The 21583-nt window shown below is 41.5% G+C and overlaps 1 protein-coding gene across 3 annotated transcripts in view; it reads right to left on the bottom strand.

Annotated features, from left to right (window-relative positions):
- Positions 1–21279, bottom strand: part of ARMC3 (armadillo repeat containing 3) — a 111995-nt gene extending 90716 nt beyond the window's left edge. For 2 of the 3 annotated variants that reach the window (XM_084618244.1, XM_084618246.1), the window contains exons 1-5: positions 21151–21279; positions 17138–17182; positions 13208–13256; positions 7759–7876; positions 4227–4352 (exon numbers count right to left, since the gene is read on the bottom strand). In XM_084618244.1, the coding sequence (XP_084474370.1) occupies positions 4227–4352; positions 7759–7876; positions 13208–13255 (292 nt within the window). In that variant the 5' untranslated portion in view covers position 13256; positions 17138–17182; positions 21151–21279. Of the gene's footprint in view, positions 1–4226; positions 4353–7758; positions 7877–13207; positions 13257–17137; positions 17333–21150 lie in introns of all 3 variants that reach the window. The other variant, XM_084618245.1, reaches the window with a different exon arrangement.
- Between the last annotated feature and the right edge of the window lie 304 nt (positions 21280–21583).

The following is a 21583-nucleotide window of genomic DNA, read 5'->3' as shown; positions in this document are numbered from 1 at the left end:
AGATGTTGAACAAAACTGGCCCCAGGACTGACCCCTGGGGCACTCCGCTTGATACCGACTGCCAACTAGACATCGAACGGTTGATCACTACCCGTTGAGCCCGACAATCTAGCCAGCTTTCTATCCACCTTAGAGTCCATTCATCCAGTCCATACATAGATAGAAGTGTGTGATATGTTCAGAAGCTTGTGATGGGAATCCAGGACTTCTTCCAGGGGAATTTGCAAGGTGTCAGCAACCCACTTCATCAGGTCCTGGAATTGTCTCATCAGCTAATAATGGTGGTGGTGGTGGCATTACTGCCTCATATGGTGATGATAGGGGGTAACCTCCTTGTCTGCCCTTGCCTCTTGCTCCTCAAAGGTATTCCTGGGCTCAGAGAGGGGAGGAGGAATGGATGGTACCAGCAAAAAAGTCTTCTGTGTTCCCTGTGAAACTGAGTTTAGATCCCTCAAAATTGCAAGGGGATCCCAGTAAGGCCAATAAGGGAGACCATAAGGCATGGGGGGAGGTATCCAACATTGGTCATCCCAAATGTTGTAAGGCAGGGGTCTGGTGTCCTGCCTCTGTTACATCTGTAACAGAGAATAATGTCTCCTGGAATAAATTGGAGAGCCTTGAACAGAAAGTTCAAAATGTGAGTCAGAATGCCCCTCCACATATCGTATCTGTGGTGACATCCTCTCCTCATGGGTAGTGGAAGATGAAAAAGAGGTAGATCTCATGGAAACACGAGCAGGCCGTGACCCAATCAACCTTGCTACTGAGAGATGTCCAGAGGTTGCAAGGAGTGGAGATTCGGGTTCATTCGGTACCAAAAGATCTTTCAGGTACTGGAATTCCTGCACTACTGGCAGCACAACAGAACTCAATACCAACACCAATGATGCTGCAGAAGCTGTTGTGCGAGGCACTGACATCTGTACCAAGGCGGTTGAGGATTCCATTGAAGCCAGTCTCTTGGTAGTAACAATCTTTGGTACTGAGCCCTTTAGACCTGAGGAATGGAACTTAGTTGAATTCTTAGAATCCTTCACAGTACCTGAAGTACTTGGAGCCTCACTAGCACTCCTCTGGGGGTCTGAGGTTTCCAGTGACTGGATCTTCTTTGATGCAGAACTCTGTTCTCCTCCTCTTCTCTCTTCCTTATACTTTGAGTGGGAAGCTCTCAGTGTCACAGTTATAGACACCTCTCTCATAAAGAGTGTTGGATGCCTTCTTCCCCTTGGAAGCTCTCGATGACCACGATCTTGATGACGGGAACTGACAGAAGTGGAGGATCCCTATACTGGAGGGTTCTCTGCCCCTTGGTCAGCAGCCGGTCTCCAGGCTTGCTCCATCATTAACAGTTTCCCTATACTTTATTTCCCTGTTCTTCTGAGATCTTCCTTTAAAAGAAGAGCAGACCTTACACTTGTTGGGAATATCAGAGTCTTCCAAACAACGAATGCATTGGGAGTGCCTGTCGCTAAAAGGAATTGCTTCTTGACAAGAGAGGCACCTTTCAAAAGTCTGAGGAGCCTGATATCCCTGAAAGGAGAAAATTTGTTCAAGCCCCTCCATAAGGTAAAAAGAAAAAACACATTTTTTTTAAGAAAAGAACAAGGGAGAACAAGTGTTCCTACAACTATAAGGTACTAAACCTGCTACTACAATGACTAATTATAGAAGCCAAAACACTAATACAAGATGGAAGAGGTGCACAGTAAATTGACACATGCTAGACTCCATCTCTGGCCAAAGGTAGTTGAGAAGGAACTAAGGGCAGTTAATCCGTGCAGCCCTATACTATGCGCACATGCAGAATTCATGCCTCCCGCAGGCTTCCTTGCAGAAAAATGACTTTCTGATGGGGAAGCAAAGGGAAGCCGCAACAGCGGTCACACACTCCTCCCCGGCAGTGTGGGCATGTCATTTTGGGCACCCAGAGCAGCCAGTAGAGAGAGAAATCACTGCGGGGGAGGAAGGAGAGTGGGCTGGGGATGCTCCAGCCGGTGGCTCCTACCCTGCACCAGACTCAGTTCCTCTTCCCCTTTAAGAAATGTCCAGGGCCAGGTCGGACCCACCTCCAGAAACCTTCCCCAGCTGCAGGAAGCTCTGCATAGCCCCCTGCTGACTGTCCCCATCACTCGTCCGTCACAGGGGGCGAGGTAACTGTATGAGGAGCTGCTCCCCATCCACCCAACCCCCATGCATCTGGACCTCCCATACCCAAGCCCCAGTGCTGAGCCTCACCCCTCCACACCTATATTCCCCACCCTGCTGAGCACCCCCCTTCATCCGGACCCCCGCTGAACCCCTCCCCTGTGCAGCAAGACCCCTCCCCCCATTAAGCTGCCTGCACCCAGAGTGTCCCATACAGAATCCTCTTACCCCACACCTGGATCCCCCCACACTAAGCCCCTCCATTCTTGGATCCTGCTGAGCTGAGCCTGCTTGCCCCACACCTGGATCAGGGCTAAGGCTGGGTGTGCATGAGAGATTCTGTCCCTCTCACTTGCTATCTTGGTGCACCTGGTTGGAGGGGCATGACACTGGGGCATTTCTGGGGCAGGCCTGGCCCTTGTGCTATGTCAGGGTCGGGTGCAGCCTCACCACCAATTCCATATCCCGAGGAGGGCTGCAGGGTGATCTTCCATCTCCAGGCAGCCAGTGGCCTGTGTTCCCCACTGCCATGCTGGAGCCTCCACATTTATTAGTGACAAATAAAATATGCAGAATTTTAAAATATTGTGGGCAGATTTTTTTTTTTAAGCAGAATTCCCTTAGGAGTATTATACAGCCTCAGTACAGGGCAAGAGGATATGTAGGGTGCATGAGCGGGCCAATCAGGCACTGCTATCAAAAATCTCCAATCAAAGGTGCAGGGATACATGCATACTTAATGTGGAACATCCACAGGCACACTAATCAAAGAATACTTGCTTCTGACAAGTTATTTAACTTACTAGTTATTATAAAGATTTAGGCAGCAAACACCCAAACCTAACCTTGGGAATAAACAACAATTTGTTGTTTGGCAAGGATGAAGGGTTTTTTTTTATTGCCCTAAAATAATCTTTGAAGAATTTGTTTTTCAAAGTAATCATTTTCTAATTTCCTGATGACACAGCACACATAGCAAATTTCATATCTGATTATCAAAAAATGTAATTTTTATGGATTTTGTAAAAACTATGACAAAGACATTTTGAGAGAGACTTTTAAAAGATAGTATTATTGTTGACCATTTGCTTAGCATAAACACAGACAACAGGAGACACAGGTTCAGGAGCTGACTTGAGACACCTACTTTTGAAACAGTTGATATAATAATATTATGATGCTGTGTTGCAGCCTATCAACATGTCACACAATGTTCATGTTTGTACTGGAGGAGAAACAGTTAGAGGTGAACATACATAAAAGGAAAGGACCTAGATGTTTATGGGGAAGATCCTTCAGACCTGACCTTGAGGCCACTGTTAGTTGGGAGTGTGTTCCAAAAATAAGGGGCAGTATGGAAGAAGGCATGATGATGAAAATGGGAAAACTTACAATGGAGTCAGTGAGAAAGAGGCTTGGTGCGGAGCAAAAGGGGCAAGAGGAAGAGTAGGAAGAAAACAGGTGGGGAACTGTGCAGTGCCTTGAAGGTCAGAACCAGAAGCTAGAACTTGGTATGGAAGGCAGAGGGCACAGTGAAAAGATTTAAATAGGGCATGACAGGAAAAAAAATTGGTCAGGTTACTTACAAAAAAGTGACATCGTCTGTGATACTAGCAGGGCGGAAACTTATAAGTGACTGTAAAAATACTATTTACTTATATCTTCTTATTTTCTTAGATAACTTATTTAACCATAGCTTTTGGTGGGGATGGTAAGCAGTAGCAAATTCTTTTTCCTCTATTTTCTATAAAAGGGGAGTGATCAAGCCTTTCTAGACATACTAGAATTCCAGTAGCTAGCCATTGGAATTTAGACCTAATTATCACATCAATATTAAATTGTTTGTGGTGAAGTGTATTTCTGGGGTGGTATATCACAGAAAATTGAGTTACACCAGAGATAAAGTTGGCCCTTTATTGTTGTTTTTTAAATTAGATATTTTTCATATTAGCAAAGAAACAAACATTAGTAGGATGTTTTAATTTGTATCAAAGTTTCATTTCACATGCCACCTATATCTGCATTAACTGTATTCCTACAAAATACAATTTAATGAAAAAAATTAAAAACGGAAGACTTACTATTAGAAGCCATGATCCCAAATACCATGGTGGCATTTCTGCGCACAAGTGGGTCTTCATGTGAGACTAGTTTAAATAAAGGTTCCACAGCTCCAAGACCAAGGAGTGTCACTTTGTTTTCATCACCTAAACAGTAATTAGGTTTAAATTCTGATATGAATTATTGAAAATACCTTACACCAGAATGCAACAAAAAAACACTAATACTAATGCAATATACATACATATTAATATAAGGTATTATTGATATCAATCTCTTTATTGGATTACAGAATATATTTCAAATAGTACCAAAATGATCTAAAATAAAGCAGTCTAACATAACACAGTCATTAAAATTCTTTGATGGAATTATAGCCTTAAACACTGCAGTATTAAACACAATACACCACATGTAAATAAAAAAATGTGTGGTTCACAAGGATGCGATGTCACATCCAAAGCTGGATTAAAGCATAGGCACTAAAGGCCCGGGTCTAAGACCCCAGCTCTTGGAGTCATATGATCACCTCAGACTCCTCATGAAAATATAAAGTAAGTTTCTAGCCCATATGATCGTGAAGAAAGGTTTGAAAACGTGAACCAAGTGTAACTGCTTGTCTTCAGAGAGGCTGAAACAACAGCTCTGAAAGTTGTGCACTGCCCTATGCATCTCAATTGGGTGTTGATCGAAGGCCCACTAGGCTGGAGGGATACCACCAACACCAACCTAACAAAGGAGCAAGGAAAAAGCAAGATCCATGCCATTAACCCAAGGGTTCCCAAAGTTTTGCTGGTATGACCCCTACGGGAACCCCAGACAGCATGAAGGACACCATTTTGAAGAGCAAACTGACGTTCTCTGCACGGTCTGACCTCACACACTCCATACATACGAAGTCACACTGTGCAGAGGACACCATTTTGTAGAGCAAAATGGTGTCCTCCATGCATCATGACCTTGCACGCACCGTACATAGAAATGGGTAGGGAGGGAGTGGAGGGAATGGAGTGGAGAGTGCTCTGTCCCTACTATGTGCTGGCCAAAGTAGCTGACCAGGCACACAATGAGGAGACAGCTGCTCCATTAAAAGGGGTGAAATAACTTACTCTACTGCATGCAAGTGGGAGCAGAGAAGAAATTGTTCTTGTGGCAGCGCAGCTACACACCAGGGGTGTATTCACTCAAGAAGTAACTCATGTTATCAGCACTCAAGTTACCCATCTCAAGTTAGCCTAGCTTAAGTGAGAGCAGCTACACTGTAAAGTAACACTCAAGCTGCTGTATTTGCACTGGTGCTGTACTCTCTCATGTGTGGTGCTAAGACTACTGGGGGCACAGCCTGTGGTTCTTAGCACCGCAGTAAGCTGAGTTGCTCCATCAATTATTTCCCAGTGAATTGTGGAAGAACTTGTCTGTCCCTTCAGGGCACATGGGGTGGGGGTGGGGGGACGACTATGGGAAGGCACTGGAGGACTAGCAGCACTTCAGTGGAGCTAGCCTGTGTCCACACTGCAGAGTTGTCATGTTAGCAGCTGATGAGTTGCGCTCACTCAGGTTTTAGCCTATACTCCCTCTTGGGCTAGCCAATTCAAATTAACTGCACCAGTGAACCTTTTGTTGTATGTGGATGGGACTCAGGTTATTACCTGAGTTAACTTTGCAGTGAAGACAAGCCCAACTACCTAGAATATGTCGCCACTGCAATCGGGGGCATGACTGCAGCTCAGGTAAGCATACATGCACTAGCTTTAATCTAGCTAGTGCAGCTAAAAATAGTGCAGATGCAATGGCATGGACCATGATGTGGGCTAGAAAAGTGAGCATGTACCTAGGTTTCTGGGTGGGCTTGTATAACCTGTGCTGAATCTTCACTGCTATTTTTAGCTGTGCTGGCTAGATTAAAGCTCGCACAAATATGCCTACCTGAACTGCAATGACATCTCCAACTGCAGTGCAGACACACCCCTATTCAGGGCTGATTGCAAAAGTACACTCTAGCCTGCTTGTTAGGATATAGATATTCAGGTCTGTCTGCAAAGGCTTATACTTTAAGAATTTAGGTGTATTCTTATCACTTAGCTAGTTATAGAGGTATAAAAGAAAGAATCAAAATCACTGTCTGCCAGTGTAAGGGCCTTAAGGCAGTAATTTTGATTCTTTCTTTAAATCTCTATAACTAGCTAAGTGATAAGAATACACCTAAATTCTTAAAGTATAGGCCTTTGCAGACAGACCTGAATATCTATATCCTAACACCACTGTGGGGTCAGAAGAACATTCACATCAATAATCTGTTAAATAGTTAATTTAGCAGAAACAACAAACTAATATATTTGTTATTTTTGGACATGATGGCAGATACAGTATTGTTGCAGTGAGCAAAGGGATAGCTGTCAAGAGCTGTTGGGGTGGGGAACAAGGAATTCAACCCCCTCTCCTCAAATTTACAGTAATCTCTGCCCTGCACAAAATATTGCTGCATCTCCTCCTCAGAACCTAAAGCCTCAACTGCATATTGTTTACCAAGCCCAGCCTGCATACCTTCCAGCATTCCAGAAACCCCAAATGCTCCCTAGCCAGCAGTCAAAAGCTTCAGCTTTTCTCTAACAACTTTAACAATGTCATCAATGTCTGTCAATACAAAAATCTGCAGCCCACAGAAACCTTACAATTTAGGGCAACATAAAATAGATGGAATATCATATAAAAATAAATTAAACTAAAGATGCCACTACACTAATTAGACTAGACTGGGTGGAGTGGAGTGAGTGGGAGAGAATTTGGGAAAGGCAGGGTCACATAATTGTGGGTTCCTTTATTCATTATTATTATCATAAGACCTAGGAGCCCCAGTCAAAAACCAGGACCTCATTTTGTTAGGCCATTTTTTCGGTTCTGTAAAAACCCAGAACAAAAACATGGCCCTGCCCCGATTTATGTTTGATGTGCCACACACATAGTGCCTTTATTACATATATAATTTAAACAAGAACATTTAGGGGATTTGAAATATTAGACACTTGTTTGATTCCCAAACATGTAGCAATGATTGAGGCTGGTTGTTCTCATGAGGATCTTCTACTATGGAAGTACTGTTCTTGAAAAAAAGAAAAGTAAAGAAAAAAAAAGATTAAATGCAAAATAAAAAAACAAGGAAACAAACAAATCCCCAGAGACACACACACAAAAAGCTTGAAATAACTATTTCTCCAATTTAAATTATGTACCGCTATAGCAAATTGTCATATGCAAAGAAAGAATTTCTTGTTTTCCAAGATGCCACAATCTCATGCTCAAGATAAAACAGATTTAGACTATCCTACATTCAGGGTAAGTTTTATTATTAAAAGATACAAAAAAATTGACTTCATGCAGAACACAGGACTTCCTTATAACTGTAAATAATACATGAGAAATATTTTACAAAATTCCAATAGGAGCATTTACTGCCAAGCAGGATAGTTAAAGTATGGAAACTAAAAAAATGCCGGACAACTAGTCTAGGAAACGTAGGAAATGTGGAGAGAGACTGATCATGAAAAGACAAACCTTTTGATGCAAATTTATATATAGCATCACACGCTTTAGCCAAAACTTCCTCTTCTGGAGAATTAAGCATCAGCACCACTGTTGCTGCTTTTTTGCTTTCAATCGATAAAGGGTCAAACTACAAATACAAAAGAGAAGAGAATTTTCTCAGTCATACTAAGCCTTACTGTTCAATGCAGCAGCCCACTATATATATATATATTTAAATCAGACTTGATCCAGTCTGAGATTTATAGGCCAGCTAAATATGTTTAAATGGGTTTTCCATATACTCAATAGGATTCAGGGATATTTTTTCATCTTTCCTAATAACAGCTTGAGCTTCTGCTGAAAGATAAGAGGGCAAAAACTCACCTTTAAAATTGCTAATTTAACACAAAATTATAAATTCAGTGAAACTAATTACACAGATGACACACACAAAGTTTTATTAAATTACTTACCAACAAGAGTACTTACTCACTCACTCTGCTGATCTCTGAAGGAGGTTAGTGGTTTTTGATTTGACACCTATATTCCCACACCACCTGCACCTATATCCCACCCAGCCAGATCTCAGATCTCTGGGCAGCAAGCCATTCTGCCCAAAAGCCAGCAGCACCTGTGCTTTGCTTTCTCTCCAAAGACTATGAACAGTATATTGCCAGCAGTTTCAAGTTACCACAAAGCTCCTTCTAAGCAAGCACACGTATTCTAAAAGTAAAAGGATTATAGCAAAAACATAATAAAAACAATAATCAGATTTAAACACACTAAACATACCAGGAGTCACCCATCAGATTTATTGGGCTCGAGTAGGCCACAGTCTTTCCAATCCTCCCCTAAGGACTGGGGCCCCCATTGGACAAAAGGTTCTGTCCATTTGCTGGATCAGAAAGAAGGCCCTAAGTCAGTTCAAACCCAGCCTTTTTATATCAAAAGCCCTTTGTCTGTTGGTCTCTGGAAAACCGTATTTGAACCAGTCCGTGCGAGCCTCCTTGGGGAGAGGGTACCTCCCTGGAGAGGTTTACAACCTGAGTGATTCATCTTAGTCATGCCCCACTGTTTTTGACTCCTAGAGGAGCTGTGATAACTCTCCCCTCTGGAATTGTACACAATCCCTGACCCACAGTGATACATAACCTTAGTACAATATGTTCCCCAAAGAGATTATAGGTGGTTGCAATAACAGTCACAGTGTGTTTGGCAAATACCCATCTGATAAAATGTGTGAAATCCTGGCTCCACTGAAGTCATTGACTTAAATGAGACCAAGACTACATCATATGTGAAAACTCTGGGAAAATCTTCACACTTCCTTGTATAATCAGAAAGTCCTGAAGACAGCAGTAACTATGTGATTTCATCATGCAGAAGAGGTGAAAATTTTGACAGCGATTTCTGCAACTCTGATGCTGCAATAGCAGCCACTAAGCAGCATGTGGGGAGAATTCTCTGAAGAGCACACCCGTGTAAGGAACCCATGTACTCACATGTTGCATGGGGAATAGGTTTTGCCCTGGTGCACATGCTCCTGCACTCCTACATTGTGGTAGTTTTTTAAAAATAAAATGATCCTTCCTGTGCTATCTTTTCCCAAGATCCCTTGTTAAACACCTGCTCTTCATGATCTTATGCTAGTTGGAGCATTACCCTGACGCGGTCTCTATTCAGATAGCTGGAAGTGGTACAAGTGTTCATTTCCATTTCTGACCTCTCTTATATAGAAAGAAACCTTCTATCAAATCCAGCTGCTCTGACTCTCTTAACAGACTCTTTGAAACTGACATAGTTTGAGAAAGGGCAATTTTTTAAAAAGCCTTTTGTTCTTTATTTAGACTGAAGCATTTTTGAAGACTTTAAAATTCAACCACGAACAAAAAATAAGCTTTTTTTTTTGGCTTTAACATACAATTTTTGTGACTTTGGGAAAACAGTCTTCTGTCCCGGCCATATCACATTCAATGACTGTGTCAGAGTATCTGTGTTAAAGGGGCTAATATATAGCAGACTGCTAAAGTCAGGAAGATTTCCTAATCCACAAATGTATTTTTATTTAAAATTTAGTAAATTAAAGCATTTAAAATACAAATCATGGCATATCTAATATACAAGTTATATATTGTATTAGTACTAGCATTCTATTAAATATATCTATACCATATAATTACACACTTTAAACCATTTATTATTTGTGTTGCTATACTACTCTTTAGTGCCTTTTCATATTACTAATACATCAGAGGTCCATGTTGCTAAATAATCCTGAACATTGAGGTCACCGAAATGTATATACATAGCTCATCAGTCAAGGATATCACTTAGGACCAGGTAGATCACTCAGATCTTGCCCTGAACTGCAGGATGTGCTAGAAGAGGGCAGATGAGGGTACAGGAAGCTTTTTGTCCCCTATCCTCAGTGTACATGTGCAGAAGTAAGACAAAATATGCTCCTAGGACCCAATCCTACAAACTCCTCCTCGCAAAACTAGTCCTTACCATGTCATTAATTCCATTGACTTCAATGGGGCAACTCACATGAGTAAAAGTCTGCAGGACTGGCCCCCTAGAACTCCCTTGAATGCTATGAGGGGATTGCTTGGCTAAGGCACCTGTCTGTGCTTATGCCCATCAAGCGATGTTGTCAGCTGGCTTGACAATATGGCCCAGCAACCCCCACATAGTTCATGCTGTGATCGGCATCGGGCATGGGAAGTAGTGCAATTAGTTAATCCTCACAGCAGCTCTATGAGGTATGAGCATAGTGAGCCAAATTCTGATCCCAATGTGCAGCCCAAAGGACAGCTCTATATGCTGGGGATCTATATGGGAATCTTTTCCCTAGGCTGTAGAGAGGCAATACAGCCATTCCATGGCCTCTACAACAGCCTCACAGCTGCAACAGCCTATGTGGTTGGTTCACTCTCCCTGCATGGCAAATGGCCACAGGGCAGTTGAGGATCTCTTGCCACACCTTCACTCTTCTCCTGTCCCAACCAAAAAATCTCTCTGTGTGCTGGGACATAGGAAACCCCTATAGAGAAGAGCTATGTGGTAAACACAGGATATAACCATTCTGAGAGTCAGACAATCCTGTCCCGTCCCACCCCTTTCCAATTGCTGGATCAGGGCCCTTTGATGCAGTGGAGATTTAAGAGATTAATGTCATATCCCTCATTTCTACTTCTACTAAGGTGACTACATAGCAAGTGTGAAAAATCGGGATGGGGTGGGGGGTAATAGGTGCCTATATAAGAAAGAGCCCTAAATATTGCATCTGTCCCTATAAAATCGGGACATCTGGTCACCCTAACTTCTACATTTATATTTCAGCTTGTAAAGGTTTGGGAGCCTTTAGGGTGAAGGGCTCTATATATTGTAAATGTAAACTATTGATAGATTCTAAGGCCAGAAGGGACCATTGTGATTATCTAGTCTGATCTCCTGGCCATAGAATACCACAAAATAATTCCTACAGCATATCTTTTAGGAAAACATCCAATCTTGATTTAAACATTGTAAGTAATGGAGAATCCACCCCAACTCTTGGTAACTTGTTCCCAACTGTTAAAAATGTATGCATTACTATTATTATACTACATCTATACTAAGCAGATATGACAAATTGAGCTGATAACCAATAACAGATATATATACACCACCCTCCAAAATATTCTGCTATCTGAAGTCTTGCTGGGACTTTTAGCAAACAGCCCGTAGGAAGGAGCAGTGAGGAGCTTGGAGGGAGGTAGGAAATCATCTGTGACACTTCTTCATGGGACACAGCCATCATAATTCCTCAGGTGCACAGCTAGCTCTGCTGGCCAACACATGAGAGGGTGGGAGGCAAAACCATAGCTCTGAACCGATTTTTCTTGGATTTTAGTTTTGTAATTTTAAATAAGTGGGCAGGTGCTAAAAGTCTGTCTGAGCACTTTTTATTTTAACTTGAAAGGAAATAAATAAAAACCTAAAAGAATACTCCTTGTCCCTTTCCACCCAGCTGTGCCTGGAGGATGCATCTGTGGCACAGCCTCTGCGCTCCCTCAGGAGCTGTGGCTGTGATTTGGGCTTCCCTGATGCAGGCTACATAAAGGAGGAATTCTTGCTCCCTTCCCTCACCCCTGTGCAACTGCATTAGACATAGCCTTGAGCGATTTCTCTATAGCTTTAGGTTGTGTGCTTCTATAAACATTTGGCTAGAAGGTAAAGATATAAACAATACTGGAATAAATCATAACCTCACTTTTTTCTGAAACTTCAGAAACTTAGGCTTCTTGAAATTGTCATAGGCAATTGCAGACCTTGCAATGATATTAGGCTTTGAACGGAAGGGTGATTTACAGTTAACATTCTAATGAGCCACCTATTGAAGAGGGAGGGTCACTTTCAGCCCTGGTGAAAGCTAGAGAAACTCCACTGACTTCCAGAGTTGGGCCTGTCTATAAAAGGGATGAATCTGGTCCAAATATTTAGCTGTGGTGATGAAGTGGTAGATATAGAATTATAGATTCTGAGGCCAGAAGGGAGAATTGTGCTCATCAAGTCTGACCCATAAATAAATATTTATTTTAAAAAATTCAATCCTGATTTTAAAATGGCCAGTGATGGAGAATTTACCAAAACCCTTGGCAAATTGTTCCAACAGTTAATTACCCTCACTATTTCAAAAATGTACACTTTATTTCCAGTCTGAATGTCTCTAGCTTGAACTTCTAGCCATTGGATCATGTTATACCTTTGTCTGCTAGACTGAAGAAACCATTATCAAATATTTGTTTCCCATTTAGAGTCTTATAACCTGTGATCAAGTCGCCTCATAACCTTCTCTTTGTTATGCTAAATAAACTCAGCTCCTTGAATCTATCAGTATAAGGCATGTTTTCTAATCCTTTAATCATTCTCATGGTTCTTCTCAAAACCCTCTCCAACTTATCAATATTTTTCTTGAATTTTGGATGAATCTTGAATGAAGAAAACTGAGCTGTTTCTCATGGGGGGAGTTGATAACACAGAATCCACAGTGCTAGAGCTTGAAACATCTGTAAATCATTGAGGTGTGTCCAGTAACAGAGCCATCCACGCTGCTACACAACTAACCCCATTGAGATGAGAATGTGCCAGCTCGACAGTTTGAACGCCATGGAGTTTTTGGTTCTTTCCCCCTTCCTCTGATGTTTACAGTGGGAGGAGAGCATATAGACTTTAGAGAAAAATGAAGCTTGGATTGTTTCATACATTACTGTTTATAAACCCCGCCAAAGATAACATTCTTCATAAAAACAACACATGCCTGGTCACTGTTTTGCATACTGTCCAAAGAAAGCATAAATGGGATCATCTTTATGAGACATTTTTAGAATGCATGCGGAAGTTAGTGGGAGTAAGGGACTATGCAAGAAGGGTATGATTGGAGCCTATAATTGTGTAATATGTTCATTTCACAGCACATAGCATTTTATAAACTTACCACATCCTTGGGAGGAGGCTCCACTTCCTTCTTTACTTTTTTACCCATTCTAAAAACAAACAAAAAAACAAAAGCAGTTAATAAACAAACAAGTGATGTTGTGTGTCTTAGGACCTAGTTCACCAGGGATGTTGTACAGAAGCTTTTAAGACAGGCTCTCCCACCTGTTTGACCTACCTAGCCAGTCTAGACAAATCTTAGAGGACTCTTTTGCACGGAGCAACAGTAATTTCTTTGGCTGAAAGTCATCCCTCAAAGGCAGCAATATTATATTTGTGCCACAGAACAAACTTCTTAACACTTGATCACACCTGGAGAAGCTTAAATGCCAACTCAATATACCTCTGAAAAGTGATGAAGAAAGAGATACGAGATTGGAAGGCAATGTGATACTACAAGGTCAGGTTGTAGTGGTAGTTGTTGTTTCCATATAGGAAATATATTAAGGATTAACTTTTCTGTAGGTTTAGGTTCACAAGCATGCACAAAACTGTGCACCCATTTATTACAACTGTACATGAAAATGGGCGTTTAGTTGCATAAATGTATTTTTCCATGGATGGTTGCAGTAATTACCCATACAAATATAGACAGACAACTCTATGAAGACACACTGGCATTTACAAGCAGTGGAATAACAACACTCTTTGAATGTTGATAAGGGCAGATTAGCCCCTGGAAGCAGAAAGGGAAAAGACGACAGAACAAATTATTTAATAAAACTCCAGAGCCTGTTTCTCCGCTGCCTTCTACCTTGTGTAGTCATATGCATCTGTGAAAAGTGAGTGTAACATACTTCAATTCTGACTTGACAGTGTTTTCATTCACTTTATACAGAGATCGATAATTACACAAGGTTCAAGGCAGTGAAGAATCAAGTACTTATAATTTTATCATGGGATTTTACTCAGAATGCAGATGAATATGCAAGTAATGCTGCACTTCCCTACACTATTCAAAGAGTTTTTGGGTCCTTGATAATGTTAAAAAGCAGCATGATCCATATGAATGAGCTTTAGTATGAAGGAATCGTATATTCAGTGGGCTAACAGCCTTTGGCCTCACTTCAGGAGCTTAATTACCCTACACAGACAGTTACTTCACCACTACAGTGACTATCCTGGGTTTCAGTACATTCTGTCATCAAATAGTATCATCAGTTTAGTTACCAAAAAGCTCCCTTTGTTTAGTGGCCACTTTCTGCTAATTAAAAAAATGTGAATTTTATATTGAATTGTCTCAGTCAATTGGGGTGAATAGAGGTGGAAAAGATATCGACCCACAATTTTTAGAGCTGGTCAGGAATTTTCAGACAAGACAGCTTTTCATCTAAAAGTGCCAATTTGTCAAAACTTCAAACTCTTCCAGTTAAAGGGGGAGTAATGACAAAATCCTTTTTCAGGAAGGTTTCTCAGATCCAGGATGGAATTCCTGCTAACAGTGAGCCCATCACCAAGAGCCTGGCGGTTATGGCACTCACCTGGGATACAAAAAATTGGGAGAACTAAGTTTAAGTCCTTACTCTGCCTGATTTAGAGCAGAGACTTGAACCCAAGCCTCCCAAGCCACAGGTGTATTCCCTAACTATAGGGCCACAGAGTCTATTGCTTTTATTCTGGCCCAATGAATATTTAATAATTTATAAAAAGGGGAGCAGCTCCAGCACCTGAGAGACCCACACTATAATAGCTTGTTGGGTAGAGCATTCAATCAGGCAAAGCAGGGAGCTGAGCCTAAATCCCCCATGTCTCTTGCATGCCCTTTGAGTACCATAACCACCAGGCTATTCTGGGGGCGGGAATGTTACTCTCCACAATAAATTTCAAGAGGTCTCAGGCTCATCCTGCTGCAGAACAAAGGAAGTTTTTCAACAGCATGTTTTCCTGCCCCATGACAATTTTCAATTTCCCAGCCAGTTCTAATGGCTATTCCTCAGTAATGCAGATCCCTGTTGCTTGCTGACTGGATGGTCAATCTGCATATTGACCATATGGCTATTTCTCAATAATAACATAGCATGCATATTCTTGGGCTCTGACTTCCTAATGCCCTCAGCCATATATGTCCACAACACAACTGTCTGCTTCTGATCCTCATTCTTCCTGACCCCTTTCAACTTTCCCTCCTGTACCTTCTTGCTCCTGATAAAGGCTAAGAATTCCACACACATAGATAGATTCCTATCATATGAGATTACAGTCTAACACTTTACCTTATTTTGAATGTTTTTTAAATTGTTTCTGATGATATTTGCAGACAGATTCTCTGGTAGGGTATATCAACCTAAACCAGGCAGATTTGGTTTCAGAAGGACTCCCCATACTGTGGAGAGTCCTCCGGTGGTGTAGCGTTGTTGGAATGAAGGAAGCATGGATGGAGGAAAGGTCGCAAGGCTGGGATATCTTATGTCCTGGTGATCCCCTGCCTTCCAGAACAAGTCCTGGGGACTGCAGGCAGCTGGCATAAAGTAGAGCAGTCTTAAGGCACAGGATTTTCCACACAAAATGCTGTAGTGTGAATTTATTTCAGAGGTTGTTTTCCATTCCTGTTGCTATAACTGTCAGCTATTTTCCCCTTTGCTTTTCTTTGCATTCTGACTAACCCTTGCACCCACTCAACCAACCTTTGTTTCATTCTCTCATCACCATACCTGTGATATCACGGCTTCATAAAGACAAATGAGGGATTTTACATTTTAGTCAACTGTTAGCTAAGGGAAGTAGCTACACCAAAAAACAAGTAATAGTGAGAAGTGCAGTTTCTGCCAATTTCCACTGCTCAGCCCCTGGACTAAAAAAACTGTATTCCAGTTTTAAGTATATGCAAAATTCAACAAACTTTCCCCAGCTGAAAATACAGTGCCTTGTTCTCATGTGCTTACTCAGTAGCTTTTTATAGTCTGTAAAGTAGTTTGCCTAACTGGTTTATGTAGTAAGGTCCTTTTAAGGTTAGAATGAAAGGAAAATGCAACACATCTAACTGAAAGAGAATACACTCCTGTTCTTTAACAGTCTTACTATTTTTTATTCTCCATTGTTTCTAATGTTATTTTAAAAGCTTGAAAATGAATGTATTTTAATTATTTTATTAATTAATTTAATTATTCAATTAAATATTTAGAATACAGACACCCTTCCCGTGAGATTATAACTTTAATTGTGGCCAAATTTTGGGTCTAAACTACTTGTCAATATGTCCCTTTTAAAGATGGAACTCTATATTAATAAAAAAGCAGTATCACCAATTTGAATTTGAGAACCTAGTAAAGGATCTTTTAACCACAGTGATGCAGAAAATTGCTCTCTCATTCTAAAAGCTGTTACCATCACAAGTCCTACACTTTTCCTAAATTACTTGAGATCAAAGAATTAAGGGCATAAAAAGGGCTTTTAATAACTTAGTCAAGTATAAAATTAATATTCTATGACAACTGGCTTTTTTATACTGAGGAGTAACACATAGTACAAGTGAATTTTCAATGCATCATTCCCCAATAAATTTGAGGATTAAATGAGTGTGAAGAAATAGTTTTCCTTTCCACTAATTCATAGCAGAGTGATGGATGACAAGTGAACTGTAAGGAAAATAGTCTGTAAAACTTGCTCTGAAAAATGTGAAAAGATCCATTGAAATTTGCAGTGTTCAAACACACTCTCAAATCCTAACTGTTCCTATACAGTACCAGATGTCTACTTCTACTCCCAAACCCAAACACGTCAGTTTGTATCCACAAACAAAAACTTACACCATGGTGGGATCAGATATTTGCACTTACAAAGCTACTAACTGGCTCCAGTGCTTCCCTTCACCCATTATCTAAAACTCAAATGACAGAAGGAACAGCCTAAGACCCTGCAAGCCCTGAGCAGCAGTGAGCTGTGAGACAAAGCAAAGGAATAAGAAAAAAGCACTGCCAGATGTGGAACTTACCTCTTTGTCAAGAAATCAGAGGTCAGTTCTGGGGGCAATTACTTCCTGTGGAGATGGGGTAGAGAGAGAAGAATGTAAGGATAACTTCTGAGCAGTTATTTATCACTTGATCCACTTCTGGAGCTGACAGTGCCCTTCTCTAGGAGAGCTTGTGGCTGTGTTACTGCAACCTTTGCCACCAGCTTCAAGTTTTTCCTAAGAAGGACCCAGAAATGTATTATTTTGCTTCAAAATGTTAATTAGTTTGACTTAATTAAAATGAAAACTAATTAGACTAGATAAAGTCTAGGTATTTCTTCTCCATTATAGAAATCCAACCCTTTCTTTCTGTCCCAACAGCTAAAATGCTTGTCATCTCCTGCCTTGATTACTACAGCCTAGCCTACCAAAACAAGTTTAAACTTCTCATCTTTACCACCAAGGCACTGTATAACTGTGCCCAGCCTACATCTCAGGTCTCATTTCATATTGCTCCAACAGTAATGCCCACCCTGCAACTCCCTTTCTTTCCTTCTCCAACTCCCATCATTGAACTTTCTTACATCCTGTCCCCTATGTATGAACAAACCTCCCAAACCCAGTACACCAGGCCCTCACTCTCTCTTCATTCAAACTGGCTTCCTCCCTTCAGACAGCAACTCCTTCACTCTGCTCCAATTGAAAGCATGTTGCTGTAGGTTCTGGGGATGGGGGGTGGGGGCCCTCTTGAGACAGTACTGCTCCTTCCCTTCCTTAATCTCTGTGTGGGATCATCTGTAAATCCTACCACACAGTTCTTTTTATTTGCCTTCTGATTTTTGAACCTTTAGTGTCCACTTGAATAATATTTTCAAGCTTTTCATCACAACCATAAGGGCTAGAAACTTACTTATTTTTTCATGGAAGCTGAGATTCTCACATGACTCCAGGATCTGGGGTCTTAAAAATACACCAATATCATAAGACTTGTGATAAAAATCACAGGAGTTGGCAATACTAACAGTGATTGGTAGGGTTACCTTTTTCCATGTTGCTCCCCAAACATACTTTAGACCTCTTCTGAAGAGAGCCCCTCAAAGCACTTGGTGAGAGGGTATTTCAGTCTTCATCCTCACTGAACCCTTGGATTTTGAAACCATCAATTGGGTACCAATTGCAAGGATTTTCTATTGTGACATTTTTTCACTAAGAATGAATCTTGTCTACCAATTCGTTTCAGATAAATCAACAAAACAGCCAATGACACCAATCTGGGCCTTGGCCTCAGAAACCACACATTGGGCTCAAATCTGAGCAGGCATCCTAGATGCACAAGGATCTGTATGCCCTTTAGCAACCTTCTATGCCACTCATCCTGTGACAAAAATAGTATATTAAAAAAGTACTGAACTATTACATTTTATTTTCAGAAAAACTCAAAATAAAATGTTTATCACGAGGACACAGAGACTAGTAGGTGAGTCACTCAAACCCTGTCCATGTGCAGCTGAAAACATTCAAGTCATGTCCTATTAAGACTGTAGGCTATTTGAGGCAAAAATGGTGTCTTTCTCCGTTTTGTATAGTATAAAGCATAATATGTGATTAATAAATGAAGAAATTGAATTAATGGGTAGAAATGAGAGAAAAACAAAACAGCAACAGGGTTTGTTAGGCACAGAAAAATTTCCATACTGGATCACAACAGGTCCATGGAGTCTAGTATCCTGCCTCTCACAGTGGCATGTACCAAATACTTCAGATGAAGTTGCATGAAACCTGCCCTCAGATCAGTCTTCCGAACTTGCAACTGTTAGTGGTTTGCTAATTCCTTGAAGCATGAGGGTTTATATCTCTAACAGTTTTTTTAATCTAACACAATTGTGGATGTTCTTATTAGCTATAGAAATGTTTATTCCCTTTTTTCATTCTATTCTATTCTGAGCCTCCATGATATGTTGTGGCAACGAGTTCCACAAGTCAAGTATGTATTATGTAAACATGATTTCATTAGTTTTAAATTTGTTGCTTTTCAATTTCATAGACCATTCCCTTTTTCTTGTATTTTAAGGCTGAGTAAATATATGTACTTGATTTATCTTTTCTATACACTATTCATTTTATTTATATCCTTCTTTATTGTTCTCTCTGAACTGTCACCTCTCAAAACAGGCCTTCCCCACCCCACCCCAAATCTCTTCATTTAGCAGTCTTTCCAAGCCTCTAATCATATTTGTTGGTTGTCTTTCACCTCCTTCAATGTCTGTTATATCTTTTTCAGATATGATGACCAGAAATGAATACAGCATTCCAGTTTCCTTTGTACTAATGGCTTCTAACATGGCATCATAAAATTTTAGGTTCTACCAAGTTCCTTGAGCAGAAGTTTTCATCGAGCTGTCCACAACGTTAATAAGTCGTTTCCCCGAGTGGTTACAGATAATTTAGAACACATTAATGTGACTGCAAAGTTCAAACTATTTCTTCCAGTGTGCATTACCTTGCATTTATCAACAATGACTTCCACCTGCCATAGAGCAGCCCTTCACCTAGCTTTGTTATGTCACTCAGGAGTTCCTCACAATCTTCTTAAATCTTGATAAAACTAAATAATTTTGTCTCAACTCCAAATTTTGCCATCTCACTGTTCTCTCCCTTTTCCAAATAATTAACTAACATATTACATAACACCAGACCTAGTATATATCCTTGGAGAATCCAAGCTGTGACAATTTGAATGAGGGAGATTTTTAAAAATTACGTGTGAGATTTTAAATGTCACGTTGAGACACACAGCAAAATCCCTCATCCCAAGAGAGAGAGACTTGAAGAAGACCTGCTTTAATATGAATCTAAAATAAATGAGACGTGGCAGTTATGCAATCACTTTCTGTACATTAGCAGCAGGATATTTTTAATACTCAAGTCAAGGAGTGTCTGCCACTACCTCACAAGCAAGCCATTTTAAAGGGTCATATAAATCAGAGGTTCCTAACTTTTCAGGCAGCTGTGCCAGTTTACTAAACTATGATCCTGATGGTAACAAACAGTGCCTCTTGGTTCCCATTTCAGTTGTGTACGTTCTCACAGTTTTTCACAAAGTTGCCAACTCTTAAGATTTTATCACAAGTATTGCAACATTTGGTGTTTTTCTTAAAGCCCTTTCTACTGGAGTCATGTGAGTATCTGAGAATCTCAGCTTTTATTTTATTTTTAAAGTAATTTCTGTCCCTCGTGGTTGTGGAGAAAAGCTTGAAAATGGGAACTCTAAAAGTTCAAAAGCCAGAAGGAAAATAAAAATAATGTAAAATTAATATTTTAAAGACTCATTTTTAGGCGACTTTGACCCTTGATTTTTGAATGCCTGGAGTTCACACATGACCACAAGCCACCCAAGAGAACAGAGTAGCCACAAATGAATGGGAAGCAGGCAGAGACTCCAGGTTACTAAAAAAAAAGAAAAGGAGTACTTGTGGCACCTTAGAGACTCCCAATTTATTTGAGCATAAGCTTTCATTAGCTACAGCTCACTTCATCGAATGCTGTAGCTCACGAAAGCTTATGCTCTAATAAATTGGTTAGTCTCTAAGGTGCCACAAGTCCTCCTTTTCTTTTTGCGGATACAGACTAACAGCTGCGACTCTGAAACAGGTAACTAGAGTTCACCATTAAGGGTCTGATCTAGCTCCCCTTAAAGACAAGAGAACAGAAAGAACTCCTATTGACTTCAGCAGGATTTGGACTGGATCCAGAAAGAGGCAATTTAGAGTACCAGTCCCAGAAGCCTGAAGTGCCAGCTGCTAACATGATAGACCACTTGTTGAGAACTACTAATGAAGACTGGAAAATTATTCGCTTAAGGGACAGCAATGCAGGCAGAGACACGGCAAGGGCAGGACTGAGGCGGGCAGACAGACAGACATTACACCTCCCCCACACATGACACACACGAGCGGTGTCGGCCACTCTCCCCCACCCCGACAGACAGACAGACAGACACCCCCCTCTCCCCACCACGCCGGCTCGCCCAGCCCCGCGGGGAACGTGCCACTCACCCGCGGCGAGGGGTGCCCACTGCCCAGGGGTGCCGCCGGGGCCTATCGCCAGCGCTCTCCCCCGCCTCGCTGTTGTTTGCCGGTTGCTAGGGAACGCCGAACGTGCCCGCGGCGCACGCTCCCGGGGCTCCCTCTGGCGACAGAGGGAGGGAGGAGGCAGCGCCGAGGCTTCTGGCGCATGCGCACGCGACCGTGTCGCGGGGTCGTATCTCGCGTCGCGGGTCGGGTTGCCTGGGGCTGGCAGCTGATGCTGCGGTTAGCGGCGCACGAGGACGGGTCTGAGTCCGGTGCATTAAGTGGCGGGGGGGAGCGATCGCTCCCCCCATATGCAGCCCCTTTGGGAGGAGGCCCGGCTCCCTGCCCCAGCCGCTGGGAGGTTTCAAAGCGCGGGCCCTGGGGCCGCCCAGCGACGCTGCTCCCGAAGCTGGGGCTG

Source organism: Lepidochelys olivacea, assembly GCF_965140295.1.
Source record: "Lepidochelys olivacea isolate rLepOli2 genome assembly, chromosome: 2".
NCBI classification, from domain to species: Eukaryota; Metazoa; Chordata; order Testudines; family Cheloniidae; genus Lepidochelys; species Lepidochelys olivacea.
Note: the sequence above shows the minus strand (reverse complement) of the source record. Positions and strands in the feature narration are given on the sequence as shown.